This window comes from Salvelinus alpinus, chromosome 3 (assembly GCF_045679555.1).
Source record: "Salvelinus alpinus chromosome 3, SLU_Salpinus.1, whole genome shotgun sequence".
Taxonomy (NCBI): Eukaryota; Metazoa; Chordata; class Actinopteri; order Salmoniformes; family Salmonidae; genus Salvelinus; species Salvelinus alpinus.
This window is the reverse complement of record NC_092088.1, coordinates 49894169-49910058: the sequence shown is the minus strand read 5'-3', so window position 1 is coordinate 49910058 and position 15890 is coordinate 49894169. Positions and strand designations below refer to the sequence as shown.

General features: G+C 41.6%; 1 protein-coding gene across 2 annotated transcripts in view; it reads right to left on the bottom strand.

Moving 5' to 3' along the window:
• Positions 1 to 15890, bottom strand: part of LOC139570882 (protocadherin-15-like) — a 276263-nt gene that overhangs the window by 77790 nt on the left and 182583 nt on the right. For both annotated transcript variants that reach the window (XM_071393180.1, XM_071393179.1), the window contains 2 exons: positions 7814 to 7954; positions 4563 to 4675 (listed from right to left, as the gene is read on the bottom strand). In XM_071393180.1, the coding sequence (XP_071249281.1) occupies positions 4563 to 4675; positions 7814 to 7954 (254 nt within the window). The remainder of the gene's footprint in view (positions 1 to 4562; positions 4676 to 7813; positions 7955 to 15890) is intronic.

The window sequence follows — 15890 nt, the reverse complement described above, 5'->3', positions numbered from 1 at the left end:
GTTGGAGTCATTAAAACTAGTTTTTCAACCACTCCACAAATGTATTGTTAACAAACTATAGTTTTGGCAAGTCGGTTAAGGACATCTACTTTGTGCAAGACACAAGTAATTTTTCCAACAATTGTTAACAGACAGATTATTTCACTTATAAATCACCGTATCACAATTCCAGTGGGGCATAAGTTTACATACACTAAGTTGACTGTGCCTTTCAACAGCTTGGAAAATTCCAGAACATGATGTCATGGCTTTAGAAGCTTCTGATTGGCTAATTTACATAATTCAAGTCAATTGGAGGTGTGCCTGTGGATGTATTTCAAGGCCTACCTTCAAATGCAGTGCCTCTTTGCTTGACATCATGGGAAAATCAAAAGAAATCAGCCAAGACCTCAGAAAAAAAATTGTAGACCTCCACAAGTCTGGTTCATCCCTGGGAGCAATTTCCAAATGCCTGAAGGTACCACTTTCATCTGTACAAACAATAATACGCAAGTATAAACACCATGGGACCATGCAGCCGTCAGGAAGGTGACGCGTTCTGTCTCCTAGAGATGAACGTACTTTGGTCAAAAAGTGCTAATCAATCCCAGAACAACAGCAAAGGACCTTGAGAAGATTCTGGAGGAAACAGGTACAAAAGTATCTATATCAACAGTAAAACGAGTCCTATATCGACATAACCTGAAAGGCCGCTCAGCAAGGAAGAAGCCACTGCTCCAAAACTGCCATAAAAAAGCCACACTACTGTTTGAAACTGCACATGGGGACAAAAATCGTACTTTTTTGGAGAAATGTCCTCTGGTCTGATGAAACAAAAAATAACTGTTTGGCCATAATGACCCTTATTATGTTTGGAGGAAAAAGGGGGAGACTTGCAAGCCGAAGAACACCATCCCAAACTTGAAGCACGGGGGTGGCAGCATCATGTTGTGGGGGTGCTTTGCTGACTCAGACCTGACTCAGTTACACCAGCTCTGTCAGGAGGAATGGGACAAAATTCACCCAACTTATTGTGGGAAGCTTGTGGGAGGCTAACTGAAATGTTTGACCCAAGTTAAACAACTTAAAGGCAATGCTACCAAATATTAATTGAGTGTATGTAAACTTCTGACCCACTGGGAATGTGATGAAAGAAATAAAAACTGAAATAAATAATTCTCTCTACTATTACTCTAACATTTCACATTCTTAAAATAGAGTGGTGATCCTAACTGGCAGGGCATTTTTACTAGGATTAAATGTCAGGAATTGTGAAAAACTGAGTTTAAATGTATTTGGCTAAGGTGTATGTAAACTTCTGACTTCAACTGTATACAATACAATTGTATATACAATTATTTCATATACTGTAGTCTTTCAAATTTGTGATTTACTTAGTGTTGTTGTTTGTCTATTGCCATTTTCGTATAACATACTTTCAGATAAATGAAACCCCACCTGATGTTGTGGAAGTTGTCGAGCCAGATCAGAGCGCCTTCGAAGACTACCTTCATTCACAGACTGAGAAGGATGTGGAGGGTTTTGACCAGGTAAAAATTATTGTAAATTAATTTTCTGGTCCTCCAACGGATATGTAAGAAATGTATTTGTGATATGAAATATAATTGCATTTATTCCTGTTATCAATCAAGGTGAGACTGAACATTGACAAGGCGCAGAAGAAACAGAAGGAGAGCTACCGGAGCAGAATCAAGAAGGGGACCAAGTGCTACGACATCCGGGTGAATTACTTGGTTTGGAAGGACGAAAGGAAGGCTAAACCTGGGAAACCTCGCTGCTCTTTTGCTCCTAGCTGGGGTCACCATCTGTTAAGGTGAATATAAAAAATCTCAGATAATAAATATTTGCTTTTGCACACAAAATTTCCTGAGGCTAGTTGTAGTATCCCTAACACTGATATTTTTCTCTTTGTCTTCCTAGGGTTACCTCGGTGGCCAACAATCTTCTCCAGTTGGAGCAGTTGGACGGTTGACCACTGAAAGCACTGGCACCGTAAACTTCGGTGAAGCCCAATAGACAAAGTATGTTAAGCTTTGGTTGACATTTGAGAAAGCAAGAAATGGTAGTTATGCTGAGCTTATAAAAATGTACCTCTTCAATTTACCTCTCCAAAAGAATTTCGGGTCATCAACTGTCCAAGCCCCCCAGGAGGTATCCCATCCACCAGAACCAGTGAGTTCGGATCAGTCTGATTCTATGTACCCTGAGTCGGAGGGGGACCAGCTTGAGGTAGGCTATACCTTCCAAAAGTTTTGAAAAGTACATATCTCCCATTTATAACACTGCACTAATCCATAATTTTCTCACAATAAGTGTAACCTGTGTGTTTGCTTGTTTACATCTCTGTCTCCTACCCTGTTCCCTTTAACTCTGTTCCTTTTCTGCCCAACACCCAGACGTGGATCCACCTGATGTCTTTCATTACCAACCACCCTCCAACTTTGCATTACATCATCTACAGCTACTGTTATTGTCATGCTATTATCTGCTGAGAAAGTTTTCTTGCTCTATCATACTGGGCACATAATATGTGAGATACAGAGATTAAGTAAAAACACTAGCATTGCAAAAACTCAGAACAAAGAGAGCAGCAGTGCTTGGACTTTGCAGTCACCCATCTGAGATTGGCTGCAAGTGACAGGTGACAGGCAGAACCTCCCAACCACACAGCAATCGCCTCCTCAATATTCCACACACCAGAATTCAGTATGTTAGTTTATTATTGCCATATGAGTGTTTAACAAATATGTGAAAAAAAATTAAGGACACAACTGTACCTAAAAAAATAAAAGTTTATGTATTAAAATGTGTAATATTGCCAGGTTGGTGTTCTCAGCTGTTTCACAAGTTGTTCATTATTGTAAGTTGTAAGGTATCCTTTGAAAGTATTTATTTGTTCCACATTATTAATTGTTGTATCCTAGGACCTACAATAGATACATATATATTCATCAACAAGGGTGTACTAATGAACTATGCGAGATAGAAAAAAATGAGTAATGATAGAGCACTACTGACATTATATTATTTCAGTGTAGATAAGGGAAGGACAGGTTAAAATATAAACATGACAGCCAGACAAGCCAGTGTAAGAATCAAATAGATTTGCATATGAATGGAGTGGAAATTAGCTGACTTCGTGATCTGTAAGGTAAGTCATTTTAATGTGTCAAGCAGAATACATTTTTTGTGTGCCATTTCTGAAACCTAGCAACGTTTAAGACATGGATCTTATGTTAATGTTAACAAGGTACCCAAAAGTAGTTTGAAGTAATGTTTTCATTTTATTAGCTTAACAAAACTTATTTAAACAGCGAAATTGTCGCAGAAATCAGACTTGTTTGCATAGCGATGATGAAAATAACATAATTTAGGCTGTACTTTTTTCCAAAATTCTAATCATTAGGTCTTCACACCGTTGAAATAGCAACGGACACTAATAGTTTAGCGAATCCCATTGTGACGCAGAGGGGGACACTTTTTGGATGGGGGACATTATTTGACATGACAGGCCCCAAAACCTCTAGCGGAATTCAGTCGGGGTCTCAACTTACTGTTGAGAAATAGAATATTGCAATTTAGAAATTTGGTAGCGCATCCGCAGTTTTTCTCTTGTAATGTCAGTCACTAACACTGATTAAACTAGCCCATGTCTGCAAAGAAATCAACAACATTGGTACGTTATCTAAACCTTGTAGTAACCATGGCCAAATTACTGACCAGGTACGCAGGACCAAGCACACAGGGCATGTGCCCAGGTGCCCTGACAACGGCTTCTGCATGTTTCTCTGTTACTCAATAAGAAAAACGAGATTTCTGTCTTGGGGGTGTGGTTCGATGAGGTAGTTACTAATGTTTGTCCCCCAAGAGACACCATAGAAACTTCCTTAAAATAGTCAGAATGAATCTAAGATAACTCAAGAAATCTATAATTGATTTTGACATTTTTGCTGAGGTGTTTGGTGCAGTATTTCTCAAGTAAAAACATATGCGACTTGTTGTCTTATGTTAACAAAGTCAGATCCACTGCGTTGATGGGCAGGTCTGTCTCACTGTCTTGTGTGTTCTGTGGTAGGATTGCATGAAGCGCAATCACCCCAGCTTTGTATTCTGTGTTAGTAGGCAAGTCAGCATTGTCGAAATCAAAACCCAACCCTCAAGTAAGTCATGACGAACTCACTTACAAAAACTCTGTTTTGGACGAGACTGACAAAATCATTCTATTTACACTTTGTTGTGAAATTTGACAATAGAATGTTTCTGACTAATATCGACACCACATAGGAGGTTTTCTATCAGAGAAGTTGTTTATTGGCTTCTGTTGCGCTTCAAAACTGCAAAATGTTCTGTCCGCTCCATGGCACAATGTGTAGAATAGCATGAAATGTGTTTTTTTAACTGCAACATTTTCTCTACGTCCCATAGCAAAATGCGTAGAATTGGAGGAAATTCACTTTAAAACCTTTTTTCTTTCCGCCACCAAGAGGGGGACCACAAAAATGTTTTAGTGTTAGTGTGTGTGGGTGTGCATGCATGCGTGTGTATGTGTTTGTTTGTGTTACCTGTACTCCTCCTCAGTGAAGATGGGGATCCTGGAGGGCTGGAGGACAGTGATCTCAACCAGGGTCCGGTTCTCCTTCACTAGCTCTCCATCGTCAAAGGCTATCACCACCAACTGAGGACACACACACATAAGCACATGCACTACTAATTCGCCATTTATTCTGCACGTATATAGGGCATGGAAACTAATAACAGGAGAGGTTGGAAAGTTGGACAAAAAGGTCTGGGAACCAAGCTTCAACCCACCCAGAGAGCGTGTATGAATCTCTTGATCCAACATTCTTGCGAGAGAGAGAGAGAGAGAGAGACTTATTAGAACCTAATTTCACTTAGCACCTGCTCCTCCCGCTTACTGCCAAGGTTAAGCTGAGCTAAGGTTACCTCCACATACAATCAGATGACCTTCTGTGGGAGTGTGTGTATGAATTGTATATTTTCAGGAACTTAATATGCAGGTACATCTTGGTTTAGTCACAAGTGGAGTCTGTATAATGGCCTGAAGAATAAAAAGATGATGAAGGCATTGCCAGGGAGCGAATCACCAAATGACTTTCGACCTGTGGCCCTAATGCCCCTTCTGGCCAAATGCATGGAAAGGGTTATCAGTAAGCACCTTACCCTGGCCATAGAAGATCAACTGGACCCGTTACAGTTTGCCTATAAAGCACAGAGGGGGACTGAGGATGCTACCCTGACCTTGGTGAAAATGGTGGCTAGTCACCTCCAACATGCAAAATCCTTTGCACACATTTTATTTATTGATTTTAGTTCAGAATTCAATACAATGCAAATACACACACTGCTGAAACGACTACTGAGAGAGGCTTCCATCTGGCCGGCGCTTCAGAATGCCCATGTCCAAGAAGAACGTGTTCAAACATTCATTCGTTCCTTGTGCTGTTGGACTACTAAATGCAACGTAAATTGTATCAGTATGTACTTATCTATCCAGTGCAGTTGGGACAGTGGTCAGTTGTGAGTGAATGTATCAATGTCCTCTATGTTTTTAGTGTATACAATATGATGGACTGACTGGTTTAAATGTGTATGATTGTTACAATTCCAATGGTAAGATGAAGGAGTCAGGTGCAGAGAGCAGGGAGTTCCGAGCAAGTGGAATTTATTATTTCAACCAGGAACAATTAAATGAGAAGGCTACGCCACACAACAAAGGGCGCGTCAAAAATACAGTCCAACATATAAAGGACAGAATCCACTATCTAAATCACCACCACCAAAAAACAGAATAACAAGCCCGCACAAAACCCAGCGGGCTTACGTCCCTTAAATAACCAACCCACAAAACTAAACTCAAAACAGGTGCACCCAATCAGCCCAAACTAACAGAAACAAAAGGAAAAGAAATCGATGGCAGCTAGTAGGCCGGTGACGACGAGCGCCGAGCGCCGCCCGAACAGGAAGAGGCACCATCTTCGGCGGGACTCGTGACAGTGATGTGAGAATGTATGTGTATGTGATCCCTTTATTGTAAGGTGATGCCAAAGAAAACTGTCCATCCTGGATGGACAATCACGTTTTATTCTATTATATTTTAGTCTATTCTAATTATGAGAAATATGAATAACATTCCACCCAAGACCTCAAAGAAGAAGGTTTTGGTTATTGACTGCAGGAAAGGCCTACCAACCCAAATAGCACCGTAACAGTAATCCAAATGCAGTCTATATGTACAGTATAAAGCATTCACCGGATTCATTTACAGAAGATATCCTAGGAATGATATGTACAGCAGTAGACAAATTAGAATGAGCTACAGTAGCAGTCAAAAGTTTGGACACACCTAGTCATTCAAGGGTTTTTATAAATAAAATAAAAAATTACATTGTAGAATAATAGTGAAGACATCAAAACTAATAAATAACAGATATGGAATCATGTAGTAACGGAAAAAGTGTTAAAAAAATCTAAATATATTTTATATTTGAGATTCTTCAAAGTAGCTACCCTTTGCCTTGATGACAGCTTTGCACAATCTTGGCATTCTCTCAACCAGCTTCATGTCGACGTCTCCTGGAATGCATTTCAATTAACAGGTGGATTTTGGAAAAATCTGTTTTAGTCAATCACTTGTGTTGTGACAAGGCAGGGTTGGTATACAGAAGATAGCCCTATTTGGTAAAAGACCAAGTCCATATTATGGCAAGAACAGTTCAAATAAGCAAAGAGAAATGACAGACCATCATTACTTTAAGACATGAATGTCAGTCAATCCGGAAAATGTAAAGAACTTTGAAAGTTTCTTCAAGTGCAGTCGCAAAAACCATCAAGCGCTATGATGAAACTGGCTCTCATGAGGACCGCCACAGGAAAGGAAGACCCAGAGTTACCTCAGCTGCAAAGGATAAGTTCATTACAGTTAACAGCCTGAGAAATTGCAGCCCAAATAAATGCTTCACAGAGTTCAAGTAACAGACATCTCAACATCAACTGTTCAGTGGAGACCGCCTGAATCAGGTCTTCATTGTTAAAATTCTGCAAAGAAACCACTACGAAAGTACGCCAAGAATAAGAATAGACTTTCTTGGGCCAAGAAACACGAGCAAGGGACTATAACCAAAGAAAATGATCTCGGGAGGTAATGCGATTGGCTTTTGATGGTGAGATATTCCAGATGGGGAGAACAAAAGGACTTCCTGTACATTACCACAATCACACCGTGATTTATTAATCATGAGACATCCCCTCCATCTCTTTGTTTCCTGGAGAGGCCTTTGTTCCTCTCCGCGCAATGAATGGAGAACCCACTGGTTGTACGGACGGGGACAATATATCCGGAGAGAGACAGAATTACGTAAAACAGAGTATGTTACAGTCCCTTATGTATCTCTGGAAGGAGATCCTCTTCCTGAGTTTATCAATTTTATTGTCCAAGGACTGAACATTAGTTAGTAATATTCTCTGATGCGGTAGGTGGAATGCATGCCTCCTGAGTCTAACTAAGATCCCACTCCTACACCCTCTTCTCTGGCGGTGACGTTTTGTAGTATCACCTGGGATGAATGGGGCTACCTTGGGGAGTCCAAACAAAGGATCTAGGTATGGGGAGTCGTCGAATTTCTGGTGACCTCCAATCTAATAACCCAAAGTTATTTTTGGCTGTAGGTAATAGTACTAGAAATGTGTGAGCAAATAATGTAAGAAATAACCTCAAAATAAACAAAATAATAAGTTGGTTAGGAGCTAGAAACAGGGCGACCGTGTCTGTCGGCGCATCATCATCACCACCTACCTTGAAGGTGACACTGGGTTGTTCGTTGAGGTTGACCTTGGTGATTATCCTCCCAGACTCCTCCTCGACATCAAAGATGCTACCGCTGTAAGGTGATTGGTCATCTTCCACTCTGTACCGCACCAGACTGGCCGGAGTACCCTGGGCCAGAAACACAGGACCAAGACAGACATGTTAGATGAGTGAACTCCTATTTTAACCTTTTAATATTGTATATTTCCATAGGGGACAGAATTGATCGACTGATATATTATTTTTTATTACACTCAGGAGTAAGTTAGAAGTAGGTCAGAGTTGGCACTAAGAGGCAACCATTTCAACAGCAGCTTGGAAAGCTAACGTATTCCCAATTCACCTAACACCTACAGCGCCTACAGCACTTTCATAAAGTATTCATACCCTTTGACTTATTCCACATTTTGTTGTATTACAACTTGAAATCATTATGGACAAAATAAATAAAAAAATTATCACCCAACTACACACAATACTCCATAATGAAAAAGTGAAATACTCCATAATGAAAAAGTTTTTGCACATTTATTTAAAATTATATACAGAAATATCTCATTTACATAAGTATTCACACACCTGATTCAATACCTGTTAGAATCTCCTTTTGAGAAAATTACAGCTGTGGGTGATTCTGGGTCAGTCTCTAAGAGCTTTTCACACCTAGATTGTACAATATTTGCCCATTATTCATTTCAAAATTCTTCAAGTTCTGTCAAATTGGTTGTTCATCATTGCTAGACAACCATTTTCAGGTCTTGCCAAAGATTTTTCAAGCAGATTTAAGTCAAAACTAACTTGGCCACTCAGGAATATTCACTTTCATCTTGGTAAGCAACTCCAGAGTAGATTTGGCCTTGTGTTTTAGGTTATTGTCTTGCTGAAAGGTGAATTCATCTCCCAGTGCCTAATGGGATGCAGACTGAACCATGTTTTCCTCCAGGATATTGCCTGTGCCTAGCTCCAATACATTTATTTTTTATCCTGAAAAACTTCATAGTCCTTAATGATTAAAAGCATACCGATAACATGATGAAGCTACCGCTATGCTTGAAAATATGGAGAATGGTACTCAATAATGTGTTGTATTGGAATTGCCCCAAGGATAACATTTTGTATTCAGGACAAAAGTTAATTGCTTTGCTACATTTTTTGCAGTATTACTTTAGTGCCTTGTTGCAAACAGGAGGCTTCCTTCTTTTCATTCTGTCAATTAGGTTAGTATTATGGAGTAACTACAATGTTGTTGATCTATCCTCAGTTTTCTCCTATCACAGTCATTAAACTCTAACTGTTTGAAGTCACCTTTGGCCTCATGGAGAAATCCCTGAGAGGTTTCCTTCCTCTCCGGCAACTGAGTTAGAAAGGACTCCTGTACCTTTGTATTAACTGGGTGTACTGTTACACCATACAACGTCGAATGAATAACTTCAGCATGTATAAAGGGATATGTTCAATGTCTGTTTTTTTGTTACTTACCCATCTACCAATAGGTGTCCTTCTTTGTGAGTGTCACACCCTGACCATAGAGAGCTTTTTATCTCTATTTTGTTTTGGACAGGGTGTGTTTTGGGTGGGAATTCTATGTTCATTTTCTATGTTTTGTATGTCTTTGTGTTTGGCCGGGTGTGGTTCTCAATCAGAGGCAGCTGTCTATCGTTGTCTCTGATTGAGAATCATACTTAGGCAGCTTTTTCCCACCTGTGTTTTGTGGGTAGTTGTTTTCTGTTTTGTGTCTGCACCAGACAGAACTGTTTCGTGTTGTTCCATTTTGTTATTTTGTCTCAGTGTTCAGTTTAAATAAATAATCATAAACACTTACCACGTGGCGCTTTGGTCCGATCCTTCTCATTCCGACGACAAACGTTACAGTGAGGCCATGGAAAATCTCCCTGGTCTTTGTGGTTGAACAATTACAGATAATTGTATGTGTGGGGTACAGAGATGAGGTAGTCATTCAAAAATCATGTTAATCACTATTACTATCTTGTTAAGATATTTTTTACTACTGAATTTATTTAGGCTTGCCATAACAAAGGGGTAGAATACTTATTGACTCAAGACATTTCACCTTAATTTTTTTAATTAATTTAAAAAAAATTGAAAAACATATTCCCATTTGACATTATTGGTAAGTGTGTGTAGGCCAGTGACCAAAAAAAATCTCAATTTAATCAATTTTAAATTGACGCTATATTTTTTTCAAGGGGTGTGGCTACTTTCTGAAGGCGCTGTAGGTCTTGAACATGACTCATGGTCGTGTTTGCCCGCTGAGCTATTTGCTATCCGTTAGCTCTTTGTGCTAATATTGGTCTTGAGGTCTCAGGCAGTTACTCTCCATGCAAGTGAACTTCGACCAACTACCTCTGATACACTGTGACTACACAACATAGTCTTATCCCATCATTACACATCTATTGGAGTTATATAACGCCCAACCCATGTCCCCCATCCCTCCATCCACAAATCAAATCCACTTAAAGCCATTTATGAAAGCTGGGACTTTAATATGACCCTTTGATTAAGATCAATCATGCTTCCAAATTGCTGATTATCTCATAACTATGTTTTTTAATGTACCACTTCAGAGCGCTAAATTTTTAACTCCACCTTTTTTTCTTGCTGTTCTCTAATATAGGTTATACTTCAATGCCCTTCAGCAGAACTGAGCATGCTGGCCTTGAGACAGCCTAACAGGTTTTCTGTGCTGTAGAGTCAAACTGAGCAGAATTGAGCAAATACGGGGTTAGAAATGGTAGATCCCTTGGGTGGTTTACTCACACAGATACATCTGCCAAAGATTGTGAGAAACCATCAGAGAGAGCTTACTGATACGCTGAGGGGCATGTGTGTAGCATCCAGGCTATGTGCGTAGAATCAGGGATTTATGTTACTGTAGATCCAAACTGAACATAATAAGGCAATAAACCAAAGGCATTTTTGTTTAGCAACTGCACACTGCACCTACCAAATATTGTAACAAAAGTGTAAGCATTCTGTCTGAATTAGAATTATTTATTTCTATAGCAGACACTTTCTGCTTAAACATTGCAGGTGAACATAGGGCATAGGCTAAGTATCTTGCCCATGCACAACCCATAAAAGCACACCATTTCAGATAACACCACCAGCCATATATTGTTCCCTAACATGTAAGGAGATGCTCTGACCTTGAAATATCACTAAGGAGTAGAACCCGAGGCCATGTGGCTACTGCAGTGTGAGCTGAAAGGCCCTCAGGGTCAGAGACGGTGTGCCTACATAATATATATATTTTTTAAATAAACGTATGTCCTTTCCCATTTCCCTCACACTAGAAACTTTATTTGGAAGGTCTCATATTGTTTCCAAGACATCAGTCTTCTATGGGGCTTGCCTTGATGGTAAAATCTTACTCTCTCTACTAGTGCTTTCAGGTTTACAGCAGCTCCCCTTGTCTGACTTTTTGCTCACAGACCATAAATGGTTTATGCCTTCTGCTGGGGTAAACACACTCAGTCGTTAACCCTTTAACAGGCAGCTCCGGCAGTTGAGCTAATTTTGACAACCAATTATAAATATAATTAAACAAATTAATTTTGTTTGTTATATTTTATCATTTCAATCAATGCCATTTAATAAAATGATCATGTGTTTTTTTATCGGACTCCCATATTTTTTTAAACATGCATTCAACGATGGTTGAAAACCAGGAAGTGACCATGAGCAAAACCAAGCCTCATTTACCACACATTTTTTGTACTAATTGTATATAAAGTGGGAAATTACAAATTTGTAAAATGTTGTTGATCTCTAAAACATAATTAAAGAAGATTAAATTACTAATGGCGGTTTGAGTTGCCCAATAAAGGAACGCTATTAAGTCAAAGCTAGGTATAATGGATAATGGATAATTATTGTTATGGGGTTTTGTTTGCCTGCGCAAATAAACATTGCACTGGTATTATAAGCATAAACTGTAAACACTTTAATTTACAAGCATTTGAATACTCATATTTTGACACAAATGTATCAGATTTTATTCATATTTGATATCGCGCTGTATCACCGCCTTGACGGCAACTGCTCCGCCCACAACCGCAAAGGCTCTCCAGAGGGTAGTGAGGTCTGCACAACGCATCACTGGGGGCAAACTACCTGCCCTCCAAGACACCTACACCACCCGATGTCACAGGAAGGCCAAAAAGATCATCAAGGACAACAACCACCCGAGCCACGGCTTGTTCACCTATCATCCAGAAGGCGAGGTCAGTACAGGTGCATCAAAGCTGGGACCGAGAGACTGAAAAACAGCTTCTATCTCAAGGCCATCAGACTGTTAAACATCCTTCACTAACTTTGAGTGGCTGCTGCCAACATACTGACTCAAATCTCTAGCCACTTTAATAATACAAAATTGGATGTAATAAATGTATCAAATCAAATCAAATTGTATTAGTCACATACACATGGTTAGCAGATGTTAATGCGAGTGTAGCGAAATGCTTGTGCTTCTAGTTCCGACAATGCAGTAATAACCAACAGTAATCTAACCTAACAATTCCACACTACTACCTTACACACACACACAAGTGTAAAGGGATAAAGAATATGTACATAAAGATATATGAATGAGTGGTGGTACAGAACGGCATGGCAGATGCAGTAGATGGTATAGAGTACGGTATATACGTATGAGATGAGTACTGTAGGGTATGTAAACATAAAGTGGCATAGTTTAAAGTGGCTAGTGGTACATGTATTGCATAAAGATGGCAAGATGCAGTAGATGATATAGAGTACAGTATATACATATGAGATGGGTAATGTAGGGTATGTAAACATTGTATTAAGTGGCATTGCTTAAAGTGGCTAGTGGTACATTTTTACATAATTTCCATCAATTCCCATTTTTAAAGTGGCTGGAGTTGAGTCAGTATGTTGGCAGCGGCCGCTAAATGTTAGTGGTGGCTGTTTAACAGTCTGATGGCCTTGAGATAGAAGCTGTTTTTCAGTCTCTCGGTCCCTGCTTTGATGCACCTGTACTGACCTCGCCTTCTGGATGATAGCGGGGTGAACAGGCAGTGGCTTGGGTGGTTGTTGTCCTTGATGATCTTTATGGCCTTCCTGTGACATCGGGTGGTGTAGGTGTCCTGGAGGGCAGGTAGTTTGCCCCTGGTGATGCGTTCTGCAGACCTCACTACCCTCTGGAGAGCCTTACGGTTGTGGGCGGAGCAGTTGCCGTACCAGGCGGTGATACAGCCCGACAGGATGCTCTCGATTGTGCATCTGTAGAAGTTTGTGAGTGCTTTTGGTGACAAGCCGAATTTCTTCAGCCTCCTGAGGTTGAAGAGGCGCTGCTGCGCCTTCTTCACAACGCTGTCTGTGTGGGTGGACCAATTCAGTTTGTCCGTGATGTGTACACCGAGGAACTTAAAACTTTCCACCTTCTCCACTACTGACCCGTCGATGTGGATAGGGGGGTGCACCCTCTGCTGTTTCCTGAAGTCCACAATCATCTCCTTTGTTTTGTTGACGTTGAGTATGAGGTTATTTTCCTGACACCACACTCCGAGGGCCCTCACCTCCTCCCTGTAGGCCGTCTCGTCGTTGTTGGTGATCAAGCCTACCACTGTAGTGTCATCCGCAAACTTGATGATTGAGTTGGAGGCGTGCATGGCCACGCAGTCGTGGGTGAACAGGGAGTACAGGAGAGGGCTCAGAACGCACCCTTGTGGGGCCCCAGTGTTGAGGATCAGCGGGGTGGAGATGTTGTTACCTACCCTCACCACCTGGGGGCGGCCCGTCAGGAAGTCCAGGACCCAGTTGCACAGGGCGGGGTCGAGACCCAGGGTCTCGAGCTTGATGACGAGTTTGGAGGGTACTATGGTGTTAAATGCTGAGCTGTAATCGATGAACAGCATTCTCACATGGGTATTCCTCTTGTCCAGATGGGTTAGGGCAGTGTGCAGTGTGGTTGCGATTGCGTCGTCTGTGGACCTATTGGGTCGGTAAGCAAATTGGAGTGGGTCTAGGGTGTCCGGTAGGGTGGAGGTGATATGGTCCTTGACTAGTCTCTCAAAGCACTTCATGATGACGGAAGTGAGTGCTACGGGGCGGTAGTCGTTTAGCTCAGTTACCTTAGCTTTCTTGGGAACAGGAACAATGGTGGCCCTCTTGAAGCATGTGGGAACAGCAGACTGGGATAAGGATTGATTGAATATGTCCGTAAACACACCAGCCAGCTGGTCTGCGCATGCTCTGAGGACGCGGCTGGGAATGCCGTCTGGGCCTGCAGCCTTGCGAGGGTTAACACGTTTAAATGTTTTACTCACCTCGGCTGCAGTGAAGGAGAGCCCGCAGGTTTTGGTAGGGGGCCGTGTCAGTGGCACTGTATTGTCCTCAAAGCGGGCAAAAAAGTTGTTTAGCCTGTCTGGGAGCAAGACATCCTGGTCCTCGACGGGGCTGGTTTTCTTTTTGTAATCCGTGATTGACTGTAGACCCTGCCACATACCTCTTGTGTCTGAGCTGTTGAATTGCGACTCGATTTTGTCTCTGTACTGAGACTTAGCCTGTTTGATTGCCTTGCGGAGAGAATAGCTACACTGTTTGTATTCGGTCATGCTTCCGGTCACCTTGCCCTGGTTAAAAGCAGTGGTTCGCGCTTTCAGTTTCACGCGAATGCTGCCGTCAATCCACGGTTTCTGGTTTGGGAATGTTTTTATCGTTGCTGTGGGTACGACATCGTCAATGCACTTCCTAATGAACTCGCTCACCGAATCAGCATATTCGTCAATATTGTTGTTGGACGCGATGCGGAACATATTCCAATCCGCGTGATCGAAGCAGTCTTGAAGCGTGGATTCAGATTGGTCGGACCAGCGTTGAACAGACCTGAGCGCGGGAGCTTGTTGTTTGAGTTTCTGTTTGTAGGCTGGAATCAACAAAATGGAGTCGTGGTCAGCTTTTCCGAAAGGGGGGCGGGGGAGGGCCTTATAAGCGTCGCGGAAATTAGTATAACAATGGTCTAGTGTTTTTCCAGCCCTGGTAGCACAATCGATATGCTGATAGAATTTAGGGAGTTTTGTTTTTAGATTAGCCTTGTTAAAATCCCCAGCTACGATGAATGCAGCCTCAGGGTGTGTGGTTTCCAGTTTACAAAGAGTCAGATAAAGTTCGTTCAGGGCCATCGATGTGTCTGCTTGGGGGGGAATGTATACGGCTGTGATTATGATTGACGAGAATTCCCTTGGTAGATAATGCGGTCGACATTTGATTGTGAGGAGTTCTAGATCAGGTGAACAGAACGACTTGAGTTCTTGTGTGTTGTTATGATGATCACACCACTTCTCGTTAATCATAAGGCATACCCCCCCGCCCCTCTTCTTACCGGAAAGATGTTTGTTTCTGTCGGCGCGATGCATGAAGAAACCAGCTGGCTGCACCGACTCCGTTAGCGTCCCTTGAGTTAGCCATGTTTCCGTGAAGCAGAGCACGTTGCAATCCCTGATGTCTCTCTGGAATGCTACCCGTGCTCGGATTTCATCAACCTTATTGTCAAGAGACTGGACATTGGCGAGTAGTATGCTAGGGAGTGGAGCGCGATGTGCCCGTCTCCGAAGCCTGACCACGAGACCGCCACGTTTTCCCCTTTTTCGGCGTCGCACAGGGTCGCCGGCTGGGATCAGATCCATTGTATTGTGTGGAAGGCAAAACACTGGATCCGTTTCGGGAAAGTCATATTCCTGGTAGGAACGATGATGAGTTGACGTTAATCGTATATTCAGTAGTTCCTCCCGACTGTATGTAATGAAACCTAAGATTACCCGGGGTACCGATGTAAGAAATAACACGTAAAAAAACAAAATACTGCATATTTTCCAAGGAACACGAAGCGAGGCAGCCATCTCTTTTCAGCGCCTCTTTTCGGCGCCGGAAGGTATCACTAGTCACTTTAAACAATACCACTTTATATAATATTTACATACCCTACATTACTCATCTCATATGTATATACTGTACTCTATACCATCTACTGCATCTTGCCTATGCCGTTCAGCCTTCGCTCATCCATATATTTATATGT